The 17,626-nt window shown below is 42.4% G+C and overlaps 1 protein-coding gene across 1 annotated transcript; it reads right to left on the reverse strand.

Moving 5' to 3' along the window:
* Positions 1 to 1,865: 1,865 nt before the first annotated feature.
* On the reverse strand, positions 1,866 to 4,997 carry RAG1 (recombination activating 1). The gene has a single exon (XM_060157728.1). The coding sequence runs from the start codon at positions 4,995 to 4,997 to the stop codon at positions 1,866 to 1,868; it is 3,132 nt and encodes a 1,043-aa protein (XP_060013711.1).
* Between the last annotated feature and the right edge of the window lie 12,629 nt (positions 4,998 to 17,626).

Consider the following 17,626-nt stretch of genomic DNA (forward strand, 5'->3'; position numbering starts at 1 on the left):
GAAAAATACCAGGTTCAATCCCTGTAAAAGGACCAAATGCATACCATTTAGGATAATATCACTGATGCACGTTTGACAACCAAATTACAAAGCTCTTTGATATACTCTGTATGAAGAGTGGCAATTAAGACCAATAAAATCAAAGGAAGAAAAAAACTAATTAACACTAACATATCATTATGACTCACTAGCATATAAAATTCCATGCCTGCTCTAAACTGCCAACAATTGGCAATTCCCAAATTTCTAAGGATACAGACAATAGTTTCCCAAAACTGGAGCCACCAGAGGTTTGGGAGGCTCTTGGGAATTTTGGCAATTTTTTCTTCCAGCAAAAGGCCCAAAGCACACCAAGGACTTAAAACCCACCCATCCCTGCCCTCAAGAAATGTAATCCCAAGATTACAAACTATAGTGATTAGTTGTAGATTCTAAATAAATTATATTACTTCCTTATTAAAAAAAGGAAAAAATAAAAAAAAGTGGTTAATTTTCGTGGTAGAAACAATGTGGAATTTGGAGACAAAAGGACTGTGTTCAAATTCCAGATCAGGTATGTACTATCCCTGTAACTTTGGGCAAATCATTTAACTCTCCACCAAATGAAAATCATAACCATGCCTACCCCACAGAGTTGTAGTGAGGAAAAACGAGGCAAAATGAATGTGGAAATATTCTAAAAGTGGCAAAAAAAAAAAAACCCTCTACAAATATTAACTCTTCCACTGTACCATGAGCAGGCTCCACGTAAACTTAGCAGGTGAGAAAAGTACAAAGATATCCTGCTACAAAAATCTTAATACACTGAAAGTAAGCTGATCATAATAGAAAAAAAATAACACATTGCAAAGGGAAAAACTCCATGAAAAGTGGATTTAGTAAAATTGACCCAGGTTTCAAATGAAGAAAACCTGGCAGAAATTTTCAGCAAGACTGTTTTCATACAGTAAACAGAACCAGATTTTAATAGCCTCTGTGGCTTTGAGATTGTATGGAAAAGCATTTGGAGAATCTAAATTAATTAAAAGTAAAAAATAAAAATCATACCTGGCTACTGATAGCTAAGTAAACATGTATTATCACAAGATTTAGTAACCAACTGCAGCTAACAGTTTTATTCTCCCTTTATGATTGAAAAATCCATGGTACCAGATGATCTCCTAAACTCCAAGAGTTACAACAGAGACATCATTTAAATCCAGAAAAGGACTGATTTTCCAAAAATCTTCTGGATGTAGGGTATTTCTGCATAAGTGTACCAAATGACAAAAGGCACCAGGAGCATTGTCAAGGTCATTGTGCCATACAAATGTAAGATATGATTATTAGAGAGATCTGAAAAGCTTTCCTGAATCTTGTAGAATAAGCCAAAATATGTGAAATTTATAAAATAAATAATTCTGCAAAAATGATATAGAAAACACACATCTCAATATAGAAAACACATCTCAATATAAACTAGAATAACTGGGGAGGTGGTGGTAGATGGAAACCACAAGTCAAATTCCTTTCCTGCCTTCACTGGCTGTCCTTTGACAACCTTGACTTTGATTTTCACGTCACACGGTCACACATACACATATCTTTGTTCATCTCTGGTCCCCCGCAGTGACTCCTGTTCTCAGCTATTGAGCTTTCAAATAACTGATTCCTCCTGTTCCTTTTCTGAACTCCCTAAATGGCTCAAGCAATCAGCTCACCAGTTATCCATACCTGACATGGGTTCAGCATCTGTGGCCTTTCCAACCTACCACCGCTTGGGTGGTGAAGCCCCATACACAGGAGTGAAGGGTACCAGGAGAAGGTCACAATGCCACCCAGAGGAAAATTTATTTGCAAAACCAACTCATAAGGGGCTGCCCTTCTTAAAATTCCATTGAATTTTGAGATTCTGGACAGTCCTCTAGGTCTAATGAGTCCCCTAAGCTTCCCTGGGAGTTTATGGTAAACCCTGAAGTTTTCAATGCATTATGAGCATTCATAAACTTCTGCAGGTATTTGGAGGTATACAACCAGTGATGTTTCAAGACATCTTCCATTTCGTAGTACTTGGACTGCCTGGCATTCATTTTCCGGAAGCGCCTAAACAGTTTGTTGCCAGACTCATTTCCCTCACTTGCCCAGGCCCCAATGGAGCCATCCCTCTCAATAATTTCAGGGACATGAGCCAGGGTTTTGTGAAAATAATTGGTGATTTTGCCCTCGTATCTATACTTGAACTTGGTGGAGAGGAGCTCAGCAAAACGCTGTGAATTGAAGCTATACTGGCAGAGGGATTCTGGGCACTCCTTAGCAGGGCATGATGATCGCCAGACGGGTTTCATCTTCAAATAAAGGTCCATTAGTTCCCTCAGAGCTTCGTGCCTCTCCTCGGAGGGAATTAATTCACAAACTGCTTCAACCGTCTCTTTGGTCATGAGCTTCCTGGCAAAGTTGCCATTCATCCTCATGATTGGTTTCAGATTCATCTTCTTCCGGAGGTGCTTGTCCAAGGCAGCCTGCCATCTTTTCCTCTCCTCTTTGGAGGCACTGGGGTTCTTATACACCTCCCCTATCTCCAGCTGGAAAATCTTGTAGAACTCAGCGGCGTTGCCGATGTCGCAGTGGAGTGCATCTATGGAAGGGACCGTCTCAATGAAGGGTTTGGCCGAGACCCCCTTCACCCGGTCCCGCAGTTCCTCCACCGTCTCGTGGTATGGGTTGGAACGCCAGACCTCATAGCGTTCCAGATTATCAACGTGGCTTCTGGTGATGGAGTGGAAGACAAGATTTTGAGAGGCTTCCAGGCGGGTGGCATCACAAAGGGTACAAATGTAGACTGAGCCGGAAGCCTCGAGTCCTTCCACTTCCCGGACAAGTTTCTCATCATACCCAGTGCCCCTAAAGATGAACTTGAAAGTCCGGAGGATGCCTCCCATCTCAAGCATTAATCTGCTGCTCTTCATGGCCTCCCTCTCGGCAATGAGAGGACTCAGGATGGCTGTCAGGGTCTCGTGGTCAGACTCATCTGCCAGCATGAGGCACAAGGGCTTGCAACACAGTTCAGAGTTAGGCTTGGCTTCCTCAAACACCTTCACATTCTGTGACCCGTGAGCGATGGTGATTTTCATGATCGTGAAGGAAAACCGAACTGCCTTTTCCGGAACTGCTGGCCCACTGCCGTGCTTCTCACCCACATCTCCCATCCCATCACAAGACTCCTTCACCACTACGGTGAAGGGGCCATTCAGGTAGTCCTCGAGGTCTTGGTCTCTCATGCCCGCCAGGATGTCTTCTTCCATGTCCATCAGAGCAGACACCAAAGCTGAATCATAGCGGAAGCGCTTGGCGATGGTGTCCACCGGGTAGTCATCCACAGAGGAGGACAGTCCAGACAGTCCATCAATAATGCCCACGTCAGTGCTGGAAGACACGTTCTTCAGAGGTGGCTGCCACTCGAAGGGGTGGTGGCCTGGCAGAAGGGCCTTCTCAGCACTCCGAAGGGCGTGCAAAGGCTGGAAGATCTGCCTGCCTGTGATGGCCTTCACAGTCCTGTACATCTTGTGGTACTGGCTGCAGCTGAGGAAGGTGTTGACACGGATGGCTAAGCAAACAGCCGGCTGCAGGCCGGAGCCCCGTCCCTGCATGATGGCCTCCAGCTCGTCGGCTTGTCTGTGCTCATTCCTTGCCCTCAGAGCCAGCAGGAACAAGGTCAGGCACACCGCCTTCACATCTCCACCTTCTTCTTTGTCAGCGAAAGCCTTGACTTGCAGCTTGAGCTCCCTCAGACGGTGCTTCTGAGCCCTCCGGGTCAGGGACAGGAGATGCTGGCGGGGCCGGCCCCCTTTATTAATATGCACGAAAGTCTCTTTCGATTCCTTGTGGCTTGAGACATGGTGATTATATTTTTCCAAGCTGACCTCCTCATTACACTCTTTGGCTGGACATTTCACCATCAGGGAATTCAAGATGCTCAGAAAAGACTTCACTGGACTCTCCAGGTCAGTAGGGAAGCAGGGGTACCGGCAAGAAGGACAATAATTTCCCATGACTTTGAAGCATCTGAGAATGCAGATCCTGCAAAATACATGCTTACAGCTGGTCTCTACAGGGTCCGCCAGAATGTGTTCACAAAGCTGGCAGGAGACAGATTTCACAAAGTGCGCCGGGAAGTCCAGTGCCAGGAGCTGGGTACTGAGATGTATCTTACTGCAGCTGGCGATTTTCTTCTTCAGTTCCTTGCTGCTGATCCCGGCCTGGGCTCTCCTCTTGCGCCGACGGACTTCTCGAGCTCGGTCAATCACAGTTCTGAGTTTTTTGCTGAGCTGCGCGCTTGGCTGATGACTCTTCCTCTTGAGTCCCTGACGGGCAACGTGGCAGATGTCGCAGGGTGTTGTGTGGGAGGACCACTCCATGGTTGCATTCCTTGGGGAGTAAGCCTCACACGGGGCACTGCTAAACCTCCTGTGCATGAAGATCCAGCAGTTATGGCAGAACTCAGTGGGATGAATCGAGTCCACATCGGCCTTCACATCGATCCGGAAAACCTTGGCAATGAGGTCTGGCCAGGACGTGGCCCTCTTTTCCTTCTTTCGTAAAAGGACTTGGGTTTTACCATCCACAGGCCCATGGACTGGGTATCTCCTATTGTGCCCATCGGCTTTGAAAGGATTCCCGCAGATGCGGCAGAGATGTCGCAGGTTGGCTTGGTGCATGGCTTTGTCTCTTGCTTTCCTGTCATCATGGGATTTCTTCAGAAACTTTGGGTGGGGCTTCAATGCCAGTTGAGTCAGAGCTGGTTTCTGACCACCAGGCGTGTCCAGGACTGCTGGAGATCGCTCTAGAGAGTGTTTCCCTTCGGAGGAATCTTGCTTTTCCGCTTGAGCATTTTCAGGTGTCTTTTCAAAGGATCTCACCCTGAATAGCTTAAATTTCCATTCTGAAAATTTAATATGTGGGTGCTGGATTTCGTCTGGGACGGAACTGAGTCCCAGGGTGGGTGGCAAAGAGACAGCCATGCTGGCCAAGGTACCTAGAAACAATAAAAACAAGTCAGATTAGGAAAAAATGTCAATATCCCACTGATGTACCTTGGAAGGAATACAAATGAGTACATTCAATTATTCACTTATTAAATCATCCAAAAAGATAATTATTAAACCTCCTATTTTAATATACTATGTTAGGTGCTGATCATATAGCGGAGAGAGAGTCATTCCCTGATCTGACAGTGCTGATGGTCATTTATACCATGTATCTAATTACATGCAACACCATGGTTTATTTCACATATATATGTACAAACTTATTTTTTTAACTTATGATTTTTTATTGAGGTATAGTTGATGTACACTATTATATATGTACAATATTATTTCCCTTCCAGTGAAATCTTAAGGTCTTTGAGGACAGAATCCTTGAGTGATTTATCTCTGTCTCCCCAAGTTTCCTAGCACACATTATGTGCTCAATAGTTATTTGCTGAATAAATGCAAGGAAAAGCTGTCTACTAAACCAAAGAAAAGTCGTATTTTCTGCATTGTATCAGTCTCATTGCATTAGCTGGACAATATATTTCCAGCTTTTTAAAGCTGTCTCCCGGGAGGTTGGTTGTTGATTTCTTCCAAATGGAACATAAAGGGATGATAAAGCTACAAATCCAAAGAAACTAATTACTCAGGACGTGAAAGGATGAAGTGAATTTTGAGCTTTATGAATGCACGCTAATAATAAGTATCATGGATAGTAATTATGCTTACAATTTTAATTAGCGAACGCTGCTGTAAATTATAAGGTTGTTTCTCCATCAGGAATAAAACCCACAGAACTCTCTAAACCTGCAACAAACCACAGTGTGCATGTACAAAGATTCTGAAGAATTTTAAGATGAAAATTTCAAGTATTTTCAGATAAAATTACACAGGCCATCCTGAAAGTCATGACAGGGCACTGGTCATTAGCTCCATAGTTTGTAATAAGAAGAGGTGGGAGTAATATTTTTCTTCTTTGAAAAACATTAGCAATTATACATTCCAGGAAACCCTAGCAATCTGGCTTGTGGCGTAGACATCATGGAGCAGCAGAAAAAAGTCTCAAAATGCCATTTGAATGTCTCTGGACCCAATTAGCCCAATATTCTCAAAATTCTTCAGTACACATAACTGAGAAAACAGCAACTGTATTTTCAGACTATCATCTATATTTCTCATATTTGCCTGGGTTAATGCTCTTGACCTGCCAATTTTATCAAACAAGGTTTCCCCCTCGATTAACTAACTAACCAAACTGATGATAATTTTTCTAGTCATGTGATCATGGAGACTAATCCTCAGATGAACACACTTTGCCCAGAGGTGGGATTTGGGGGTAGGGGTGGGAGAGGAAGCCACAAGCGTTGTCCTGACAGCTGCTAACAAAGCTTCCTGTCAGATCACCCCTTTAAACCACTGAATTTTGTGGCATCTTGCATGCGTTATGCTTCAGAGGTTTATGTTTTTCATAAAAACTAAAAGCCAACTTCCAGTCTTTGTTGAAAAGGAAATCCTGTTACCTTGTTCTATATGCAGAACTGTGTGAGAACCAAACAGTTCCAAACCATTCAAAGGTCTCATTAACATCAGAAGTATTCAATATTTCATCTGCAGCCCAGCCAACACCTCAGAGCTGTTTACAGTTCTATTATGTTCCTAAATTCTGTCCTGGGTCAGGGCCGAGGACTTTCCGTGTCCCCTGCCCTTCTGCCCCATTGCTTTGAACTCATTCCCAAGTGTCTTTTTTATTTCTTTAGGCTTTCCCTTCCCTGTCTTTTTCTGCACTAGTTCTCTGGAATTCCAAGATAATATTTTGAGTTCTTCTTAAAAAAAAAAATGCATGCATGACCCTCTTTAGAGCTACTCAAGTTAAATACTGAACTTTCACAATGAGTAAGTCAACCACAAGGCATGTTGGAAGGCTCCCTAGAACTCTCTCCCCTCCCTACCCACCCTCTCCTGACTGGCATTGGCCTGAAATGTTGGGTCAAAATCTGCCAAAATACATTTGTGTAACTACTCCCATGGAAAGAGTACCATCACCAAGCAGTTATTAGCCATTGACATCCAAATCAAATTTATTTATTAGATTGTTTTTCTGCTTAATTGCTAAAAGTTTATCCAAACTAAAAGTAAGAGGGAGTGGGAGAAATGTGTTATTCTTCTTATTTTTAGGGGAACATACACCAAGATGCTAATAGTGGTGATCTGTGAAAGCTATAGATGTTTTATATTTTTTATCTTTATCTATGATTTTTACTTCCTCTGAAATAAACTTATATTACTTTTAGAAGATAGAACTTTTAATAACTAGTTCTAATAAGGTATCGTTTGTCTATCTGATTAGCAAAAATTAAAAATATTGATATTAATCAGCATTAATATAGGTGTGGGGATTGCAGATATCTTCATACAGTCTTGGGAGAAGTGTAAATTGGTATAATATTTCTAGTGGAAATGTGGCAATGTCTTTAAATTTTTTAAATATATATTATCTTCTGTGCAATAAATTTGCTTTTAGAAATTATCCTATAGAAACATTCCCACAGGTTATTCCCACAGTGATATTTATATGGAGAGAGACAGAGAGAGAAAGAAAAAAATTAAAAATCTGTTTAAAAGATCTGTTTGTTACTTTGAAAAATAGAAAACAGCATAAATGATCACCAATAGGGCATTATTAAATAAACTCTGGTCCAGATATACAATGCAAAACAACACAGAAATTTTAAATTTCTATATGCATTGATACATATGTGCAATTTCTATATACGTCAAGATACAAAGAGATGCCCACATGACAAAGCAGAGAGCAGAAGAACAATAGCAAGTATAGTAAGACTTCATTTATACATGTTTGTACATATCTGAAAATACAGAAAATCTGGAAGGATATGCACTAAAACCTTAACAATGTTAACTCTCTAGAAAATAGAATTGGCACTGGTAAGGAGATCTCTAATTTTCTATTTAATTCATTTTTATATCATTAGAATGTTTCACAACAAATACAGATTATTTTTTTAATTTTTGTGATATATTCACTTTAGGGAAAAAATGTTGTAAAGGCTAGATTTCTATGTACCCATAGTCCCTTTTCCATATTTCTTCCTAAATTTCCCCCCAGAAAAGTTTAAGATTTGGCTAAGACTCAGATCTGACCACCGTTCTTAGCTTATCTTTCTTTTCTGGTAAACATGTTGAAAGGGGACTGAAATATGGACCTGCAGACAACATGAAGTTAGGACTATGAAAGAGTTATCTTGTCGGTCATGGATTTTTTTTGTTTTTGGCACTCAGGAATCTTGCAGATGCTTGATCTCCTCTCTTCTAACAAAAGGTCTCAGCAGTGGACCAGCCTCAGGCTCTACAAGGCGGGGTGGTTGTTGCTGGCTCAGCCCTGTTCCCATGGGCTCTGCCCTCTCAGCACTGCCATCACCTGCTATCACAGCTACAGGGCTCCTTTTCCCCACAGCGCGTGGATTCATTTTGACAAGCCGGTCTGGGGTGGCTTGGCTGGGGCAGAAGTGTCATTTTTATGAGTGCATCCTTAGTTATTTCCGGAGGTAGAACCACAGCAGCACCACCCGTGACTCCCAACCCAGCCCTACACACACACACCCTACACACACACCCTACACACTCAGACCCTACACACTCAGACCCTACACGCACAGACCATACACACTCAGACCCTACACACACAGACCCTACACACACACACCCTACACACACACACCCTACACACTCAGACCCTACACACACACACCCTACACACACACACCCTACACATTCAGACCCTATACACACACACCCTACACACACACAGACCCTACACACTCAGACCCTACACGCACAGACCATACACACACACACCCTACACACACACACCCTACACACACACACCCTACACACACACACCCTACACATTCAGACCCTATACACACACACCCTACACACACACAGACCCTACACACTCAGACCCTACACGCACAGACCATACACACACACACCCTACACACACACACCCTACACACACACACCCTACACACACAAACGTACTGGTACTCGGTCCACAATCTCTCCTCTTAACATTTTCAACTTGGTCCGTATACAATGTTCAAGTGACTACTGTGTGGCCCAGAGTTACCCCTTATTGTCACTGTCCCACTCATTTATTCGTTCATTCACTCCACAAATACTATTGTCTACTATTTGCCAAACACCAGCATCAAAAAGCTGAAAGCATCAAAAGACTTTTTATGTCTCAGGCATCCACAAAATGACCTGAAGATTCTGGTTCTTCCTGCAGGCAACATCTTGCTTGAACCACTTCAGAAAGAGAAGTGCACTGTCACAGCCCATGTTCAGGAATCCCATTCAAGAACGTAACCTCTGTGTAGGGTCTCTACAGTGGCAATTCTCAAAATTGCCATGTATCAGAATCACTAGGGAGCTTGTGTTTAAAAAAAATACCATCAGGTCCCAGCAAGTCTGATTCTCCATCTGGGATGGAGTCCAGAAATCATATTTTTTAACAAGTATTTCAGTGATCCTGCTACTAGGGGCCCACAGGTCATGCTTGGGGAAATACTGGTCTTCTGCTTAGTCCGATCTAGTTCAGGAAATTCCTGGCAGTACTTGGCAAATACCTGAGCAAGTATACATTTCCTCCAACCCCAGAATTTGTTTGCTCCTGATTATTTTTCTTGCCTGGACCAGCACGGTATTTTTTTCCAAGTACCTCACACCTTTCCTTCTGCTGATTCACTTTACAAATCCATTCAAGAAGCACTCCTTAGGGAATTCCCTGGCAGTCCACTAGTTAGTACTCTGAGCTTCCGCGCCGGGGGCCCACATTCGATCCCTGGTCGCGGAACTAATATCCCCGGGTGTGGTGTGGACAAAGAAAAAAGGCACTCCTTAAACGCTTCCTTTGCCCGCAGTACTCATTTACAGTAATTCAGATATTTTGCGTCTTCTCCATGAACCTACAGTGTCTCCCTCAACTTGGTTTTTTGTTCCTTTCCTATTTTCGTAGATTAGAGAGAAAAACCAAATGTACATCAGCTTCCCTTGCTCCCTCCTCTCATTCCCTGCAAGGGAAAAAGCCCAAGTACTGCTAAGTAGAAACATAAAAATGTAATCAATATTGTGACTCAAGGCGTGAAAAATATGAGTGTTACCTTGCTCAGCAGGCTGCCTGGACAAAGTGTTGGGATGTCTGCAATTTGGTTGATATTACTTGATATCAAAGAGAAGGCAGAGAGTGTCCTCCTGTCTTTCAGAGCAGACTGCTGCAATATTTATCAGCCTCCACTGTCCTTCCCAGCCTCCCCCACCACACAGGGCTAACCACAAATGATGGCAGCCAATCACAGGCCAGCAGCCCCCAGCTCCAGCTGGGACCTGGCTCCTCAGGAAGCTTAGCTGGGGGGCCTGAGTGTAGAACCACACATGGGCGTGTGCTGGAACACTGCCAAAGCTGCCAGTTCACTCCCCAAGACTGTTTGGTTGGAAATGATCTTGTCAACATAATTTGGGGCTTCTGCCAGTGTTCTATAGCTCTGTGCCTCAGTTTCCTCATCTGTAAGATGGAAATACGAATTGTATATACCTCAAAGAGTCAATGAGGTTATACAGTGAGAGTTCTTATAAGAAAATACTTGGAACAGTGTCTGCCTTTAGTAGGTACTCATCAAATGCTAACCATATGATCGTTTTTATCATAATTTTGAAATGACCTACCTGGTCAGTTCTCAGTCAGGGAAGTTTGTGCTCCTTGTAACAACATTACGTTTACATTACTAGAGTTTTGAAGTCACAGACCAGGATTTAAATCTTGCCTCAGGTCTTGGATTTATTACTTAAACTTTATGAGGTTCCATCTCCTCATCTACAACCCAGGATTGACAATATTAGCCCCTAGTTATCCAGAGCAATAGGCCAAGCTTCCAAGTGCTTTACATATCACTTATTTTTCACAACAATTCTACACATTTGATATTATTTTCTCCAAAGAAAAGCAACAGAAGTTTAGAGAAATGGAGAAACTTACCCACAGATACACTTCACTAAATAATGAAGTGGGTTTCAAAGTTCATGTCCTTAACCACTTTACTATTCTGTAAGCCATTGGTACCAATAGTGTGAGGATGACTCAAAAATGAGTCATCAGTCTACCTAGGACAGTCTCTGTTTCAAATCCCCTTTATAATTCTTAGACCAGCTTTATCCCCCAAGTGAGGGTGGCCTTGCTCTCATTTCATCTTCAGCAAAGCTGTCAAAGAAGCAGGTGCAAGGATTTCTCCATGCTGTGCCACCCTCTTTAGATACTTCTTGTATATCCCCACTATTTTATACCCAGGCCTGTCCAATCACACAACAGTCCTGGGGGACACAGCTTTCTGCTCACTAAGATAAAGAGTGAGCAGAAGCCACTGCAATAATATGTGAGAGATGGCCTGTGGCTTGGAGGAGCTTCTGTTTGTTTATACCCAAGGTTCATATGACATCATGAGGCTGGGCAGGTGGGAGCTGAGAAGTTCCTGAAGATGGAGTCCATGTTCAAATCAGCAGGAAGTAGGGGCTCTGGGATGTGGCTTTATGGGTCTTCATGTCCTCTTTGTACAAGGGGTCAAGTGGAGAGGAGTCACAGCATGGCTGACGTGGAAGAAGATTCCCTTCCCATCTATCCTCCCACACTGCAAAACCCTGCATCTCCACTGGACTCCCAGAAAGAAGAAGGGCCAGAGGTTCTTGCTTCACCTTGAAGGAAACAGGAAAACAGTAACAGCTCACAGAATTGGAACAAAGCATCAAGTCCCAGCTTCAGAGGATCAGGCTCCAGATCCATAGACCCACTTAGAAGTCAAGTGACACTAGAGTGACCAACTGTCCCACTTTGTTTGGAACTTTCCTGGGTTCAGCCCTGAAAGTCCAAGGCAAACAGGGTCAGGGGGTCATCTTCAACCCCAAGCCAGAGTTGGAACATTTCTCCATCTCAAACATTCATAAATGGAGTCCTTTTCAATTTTTCTTAGGAAAGTTGGATGTTTAAAGAGACTCATTGAAGAATACACACCAGGCCATAGGGGTCAGGGGCGTAAGTGTCAGACCAGATTAAACAAGAGCTTTATCTTTTTTGTATCATATTTACCAAAAATTTCTGTACTGTTTAATTTTTTATCAGTCATATGTCCCTTTTAAAATAGAAAAAATAGATACACAATAAATTATTAATAATTAATTTTAAATGAAGCAAAATAAAATATTGGGTGCATATGAAGAAACTCTTCTATTTTTTTATATTTGAAAATCTGGATTTTTACACACCAGATTCTTCAAGAGCAGGATTTCCCATGTTTTCTTGTCCTTCCCCGTTACACCTGGGGACCTCTTTCTCCCATCCATGTTGAAATCATGTCGCTGTCCCCTGTGCCCTGCTGAGAGATGACCTCCATTGGATTACCAGGAAAACATGCCGAGCCCCTTTTCCTGGTCACTAAAATTCCACCCACTATTCTCGTTTCAAATCTTTTCCATGTGACAGACCCCACCTAGAGCAAACCCTGACTTCCATCATGAAACAGCAATGTCAAAGCTGCCAAGATTTCCACGTTGTTCCAAGCAAATTAAAAATAAAATATGGCCGACAGATCTTGGCTAAATTTAGCAGTAGGAAAAGGGCAAACTAGAGTTTGGATGATTTGATGCCAGGTCCCAGTGTTGAGTAGAGCCCTCCCGGCTGAGTGACTAGCTGTGGTTAATCCTAGAAGTGCGGACAGTGTCTGCACTGGCCCTGCTCCCCCTGGGCACATGCACTCTGCCGTCCCTCCCTTAACCTGTCTCTCCACCCAAGCCCCAAACCTGTAGGCAGGTTGCCTACACTTATTCCCCTGGGCTCCCTGCAGGCCCTTTTAAAAGACCTTTTCAAATTCAATTTCCTCCCAGACAGCCTGGAACTCCAGTTGCTGATATCAATCAAAATCTACTCCTGCAGCTGTGGTCTGAGAGTGTGAACACTGCATTTTGTGCTCTTATCATAATCCAGCAGATGCTGTTTACTGACACTGTGATTACATATATAAGCATGTATCTACATATTTCCAGCTCACAAAACTCTTGTCTTCTAACATCACCAAATCGAATGCCAGAGCTAGAAGGGAATTTAGAGATTATCTGACCCAATGGATGTATCTTAGAGGTGAGAAACAGTACCTGAAGGGCAAAGTGTCCTGTTCAATGTCACAGGAGGGAATTAGTAGCAAAAAGAGCATCACAAGCTGGTCTCTGGAGTCCCAAGACAATATTCTTCCCAGTGAAAAGGGAGCATCCCTCCCCCACCCACCCCGATGCCTTCTTGCTTCTCTTAGCCTGGAAAGGAACTCGACTTGGCATCAAAGCAGAACCGTAACAGGTCATTGCTAGATTAGAGCCTTCAGTGATAATGCAAACTTGCCACAGCGCTGGTGGTAGAAAGCGAGCACCCGCACACGCTCGTTTCTCCCCCACTTCTCCAGTCTTAAAATTACTTTCTAATTAACTCAATGTGGATTATCCCTGTTAGTAAATTTTCTAATGTGTTATTAATTGCTGTCAACGTCAGCTGCAGCTCTTTCGCCACAAATTCAGGAGTGCCTTGGCAGGCTTTCTGCCGTTAGCTAAGCTGTTTTCTAAACAACTAGTGCCATCATGTGGGCAAAAAAAGGCTATATCATTGAGTTATCAGGAAAACTCTCAAGTCCATGAACTAGTTCAGTAGTCAATAAGTTTGGTTCTCTTCTCTCCTCCATTTATCCCAACCTCTATCTTCCCTACCCATCCCCTCCACCATCACCTGCCTCTGTAGGAATCTCCCATAATTCCTATTGACTATGAAACAACATCAAAGGCTGAGACGGTCAAAGTAACTTGCTCAGGACCCCAGACCTAGTTAACGCTAGTCTTCCACTAAAATCAAGGGTCTAACATGGAACTCACTATTTTGCTACTGCTAACTGGTCCCAGAAAATATGTAATAAATGCCTTCTCTCCATTCCTCAAACAAGTGAAGATGTAAGGAACATGTCTTCATGAGGGAGTCTGAGGAATGAGAAGTGATGTCCAGTGTTTCGGACTCTACTAGACATCCTTTCTAAACCGGAGACATCTGTTCCATTTTCAGACCCCAAATATAGAAAGCCATTTCTTTCCTCCTCATCTCATTCAGCTGTATAAGGTCTAAGAATGAGTTCAAACATCAATGTAGAATGAATTTGATCTAAATGTCTCAGGGTTAGAATTCAAGTTTGAGAAATGGGCTTTCTCAAGCCTAGAGTCAACATAATGGCCTGAAACGACTAATTGCAGGACAGCAACAGATATCTTTACAAAAAGCCAAACTGGGAAACTATCCCAAGCTCTACAGTTTGGGGGCTCCAAAAATTTTATAATTGTTTTTGGAGAGTGAGAAAGGAATACTTTTAAACAAAGGGCATTTAACTATAATTTAATTTGACTTGTGTTTCTATCTATAGTTACTATGTGGCTTAATTTTCTATCTAATGCGAACAATTGCTAAGTTTTTAATAAATTTTAATTAAAAACGATATTCCTTTTCAACTTATGAATAGTGGTTCTGGAAAGGCATAGGTAGAATCAGCTTCTAATTATATTTGTTCAAAAACCTGCCATTGAATTGTCGATAACATGTTTATTAAAAAAACTGTAAAAATTACTATGTGATTTAAATGTATATCTTGTTATAAGTTTTTCCTGGGACATTCCTCCCTCCCAAAAAGAGTACAATTTTCAAATGTGGATAAAAGTGCCCTTTACCACTGTCATTACAGAAAGAAGTCTGTATTTTATTTCCACATCTGAAGATAGTATTACTAATAGTAATACTTTATTTATTTCATTATATAAGTTTCTATAAAAAAAAGTCTGGATTCTACTCTTTCTTGTCTCCATGTCAGTTCTAAAAAGTAGCTTTGGGGAATTCCCTGACGGTCCAGTGTGTAGGGCTCTGCGCTTCCACTGCCTTGGGCCTGGATTCGATCCCTCGTCAGGGAACTAAGATCCCACAAGCTGCACAGTGCAGCCCCAAAAAATAAAAAATTAAAATTAAAAAAATAATAAAATTTTCAAATAATAAAGATAAAAAGTAACTTTGCTTTGTGACAAATAAGGGGAGACCAGTGAATTCAGCTTTAACTGAGATTGGTTGTTCTTTGTACTTCTTTCAAAGAAGAATTTACCTTCATTCTCCTCAAGCCCCTCTCAACGTTTCCAGGATCTCCAACGCCCCCTTCAATCCCCCAAAATCACCAGCCATAACAAAAATCCATGATTATCTCTAATATGTACATATTACATATGTTATACTAGAAAAGAAAAAGGTTCTTAGTAACATGATATCAGAATAGTCCTCAGACCTCCTCAGGGCCTTTGTGGCTTCTCTGTTCCTCATGGACCACAGACCATTATGTAGAGACTTGCATAAAATTCCAGGAATCAACTCCAGGTTCCGGGGCCTTTTGGTCACCTGGATACATAGCTCCCTTTCTCCATCAAATCTATTTCTCCTGGTAGTAATCAATAATAACATAGTGTAATGTTGAAGCAACTTGTGGTTTATGCCTATTGATCTAAAGGTAGGCTGAATTATGTTCTCCTCAATTCATATGCTGAAATCCTAACCCCCAGTACCTCAAAATGTGACTATATTTCAAGATAGAGCCTTGAAAGGAGTGATTAAGTTAAAATAAGGTCATTAGAGTGATCCCTAGTCCAATCTGACTGATGTCCTTACAAGAAGAAATTGGGACACACTGAGGCATGTGCAAGCACAGAGGAAAGACCATGTGAGGGCACAGTGAGAAGGTGGCTGTCTACAAACCAAGGAGAGAGGCCTCGGAAGAAACCGACCTGAAGACCCCTTGATATCTGACTTCTAGCCTCCAGACCTGTGAGAAAATAAATTTCTATTGTTTAAGCCACCCAGTCTGTGGTATTTTGTTTCGGCAGCCCGAGAAGACTAAGAAAGTAGAGATCAGTCTCTCATCTTGTACACTCTTTTCACTCATCCACTCAAGGAAGAAGAGTTTCTTTGGATGGTCAAGTCTGAGGACGCTCACTGGACCTCAGTCTTAATGAGCAAATATGGCTATCATGGCCACTATTATCCGTATAATGTTGGGCTCTGGTGTGGAGTACCCCAGGCTTTGGAGTGACATAAACCTGGGTTTAAATTCTAGCATCACCTCTTGCAAGCTGTGTGACCTTGGGTATATTTCTTAACCTCTCTGACTCCATTTCCTCATTTAAACATGGGAATAATAATATGTACCTGGTAATGTTCTCAGGAGAATTAAATGAGTTAATACATGTAAGCTGCTTAGCACACTGTTAAGCACAACGTTGCCTCAAGAACCCCCAATCCTGCCGCTCAAAACCACCCTCCGGAGCCACAACCTTTTTCATCAAAGGTAAATCCCCATTTCAAGGCAAACTCTTAAAGTCATCCTTCATTTCTTTCTTTCTCTAAATCCTCACATCCAATCAGTCACCAAATTCTCATCTTATTCATTTTACTTCTCTGATCAAAATCCTCCTGTTGTTCCCCATCTTGGGTTAAAGTAAAAGCCAAGGACCTCACAAGGACTAACAAGGAGCATTTCTTCTTCTACCCACTTCACTACAGATACACTGGCCTCTGTGCTGGTCCTCAAAAAGTCCATATATGCTGCTACTTGCTATTCTCTCTGCCTGAAATATTAGATTAGACACCGCCATGTTAGGGCTCTCCAGAGAAACAGAACCTGTAGGAGACATCTCTATCCTAGCTATCTAGGAGAGAAGTTTATTACGAGGAATTGGCTCACATGATCGTGGAAACTGAGAAGTCCCGTGGTGTGCCATCTGTAAGCTAGAGACCCAGGAAAGCCAGTGGTGTAAGACCCAGTCCGAGGGCAGGAGAAAACGGACGTCCTACCTCAAACAGTGAGAGAGAGAGGAGGGGGCGGGAAGGGAGAGAAAGTGCTCAAATTCTCCCTTTCTCCACATTTCTGTTCTATTCAGGCCCTTAACAGATTGGATGGTGCATGCCCACCCACGTTGAGGAGGGCAAGTTGCTTTACTCAGTCTACTGATTCAAATGATTTTCTCATCCAGCAACATCCTTACAGACACACCTAAAAATAACGTTTAGTCAAATATCTGGGCACCTGTGATCCAGTCAAGTTGTCACATAAAATTAACCATCACAGCTGCCTTTGACTTCTAGGAACTTGCAGTCTAATGTGGAATTAAGATAGACCTGGAGTAGTAGGTAGGGTAGATAGAGATAATGAGATAGAGAGTCAAGAGTCAAGGGATACGAGATGTGCTTTCTGTTCTGTCACTATGGACTGTGTGACTTTGAACCATTCATGTAACCACTCGAGTGAGGATTTTCTCAGTTTAGTTTCTATAAAAATGGGTAACACCTACTTTCCAGCATCCCTGGGGGATCAAATAATTAAATGAAAATGCCTGGCCCAAGAGTCTGACACTTGGTAAGTACTTAATAAATATTAAGCGCTAGAAGGAGGGGAGGTGAGAATAGAACCACATCCCAATAAGTTTTGGGATCT

Source organism: Lagenorhynchus albirostris, chromosome 9 (genome assembly GCF_949774975.1).
Source record: "Lagenorhynchus albirostris chromosome 9, mLagAlb1.1, whole genome shotgun sequence".
Lineage (NCBI taxonomy): Eukaryota > Metazoa > Chordata > Mammalia > Artiodactyla > Delphinidae > Lagenorhynchus > Lagenorhynchus albirostris.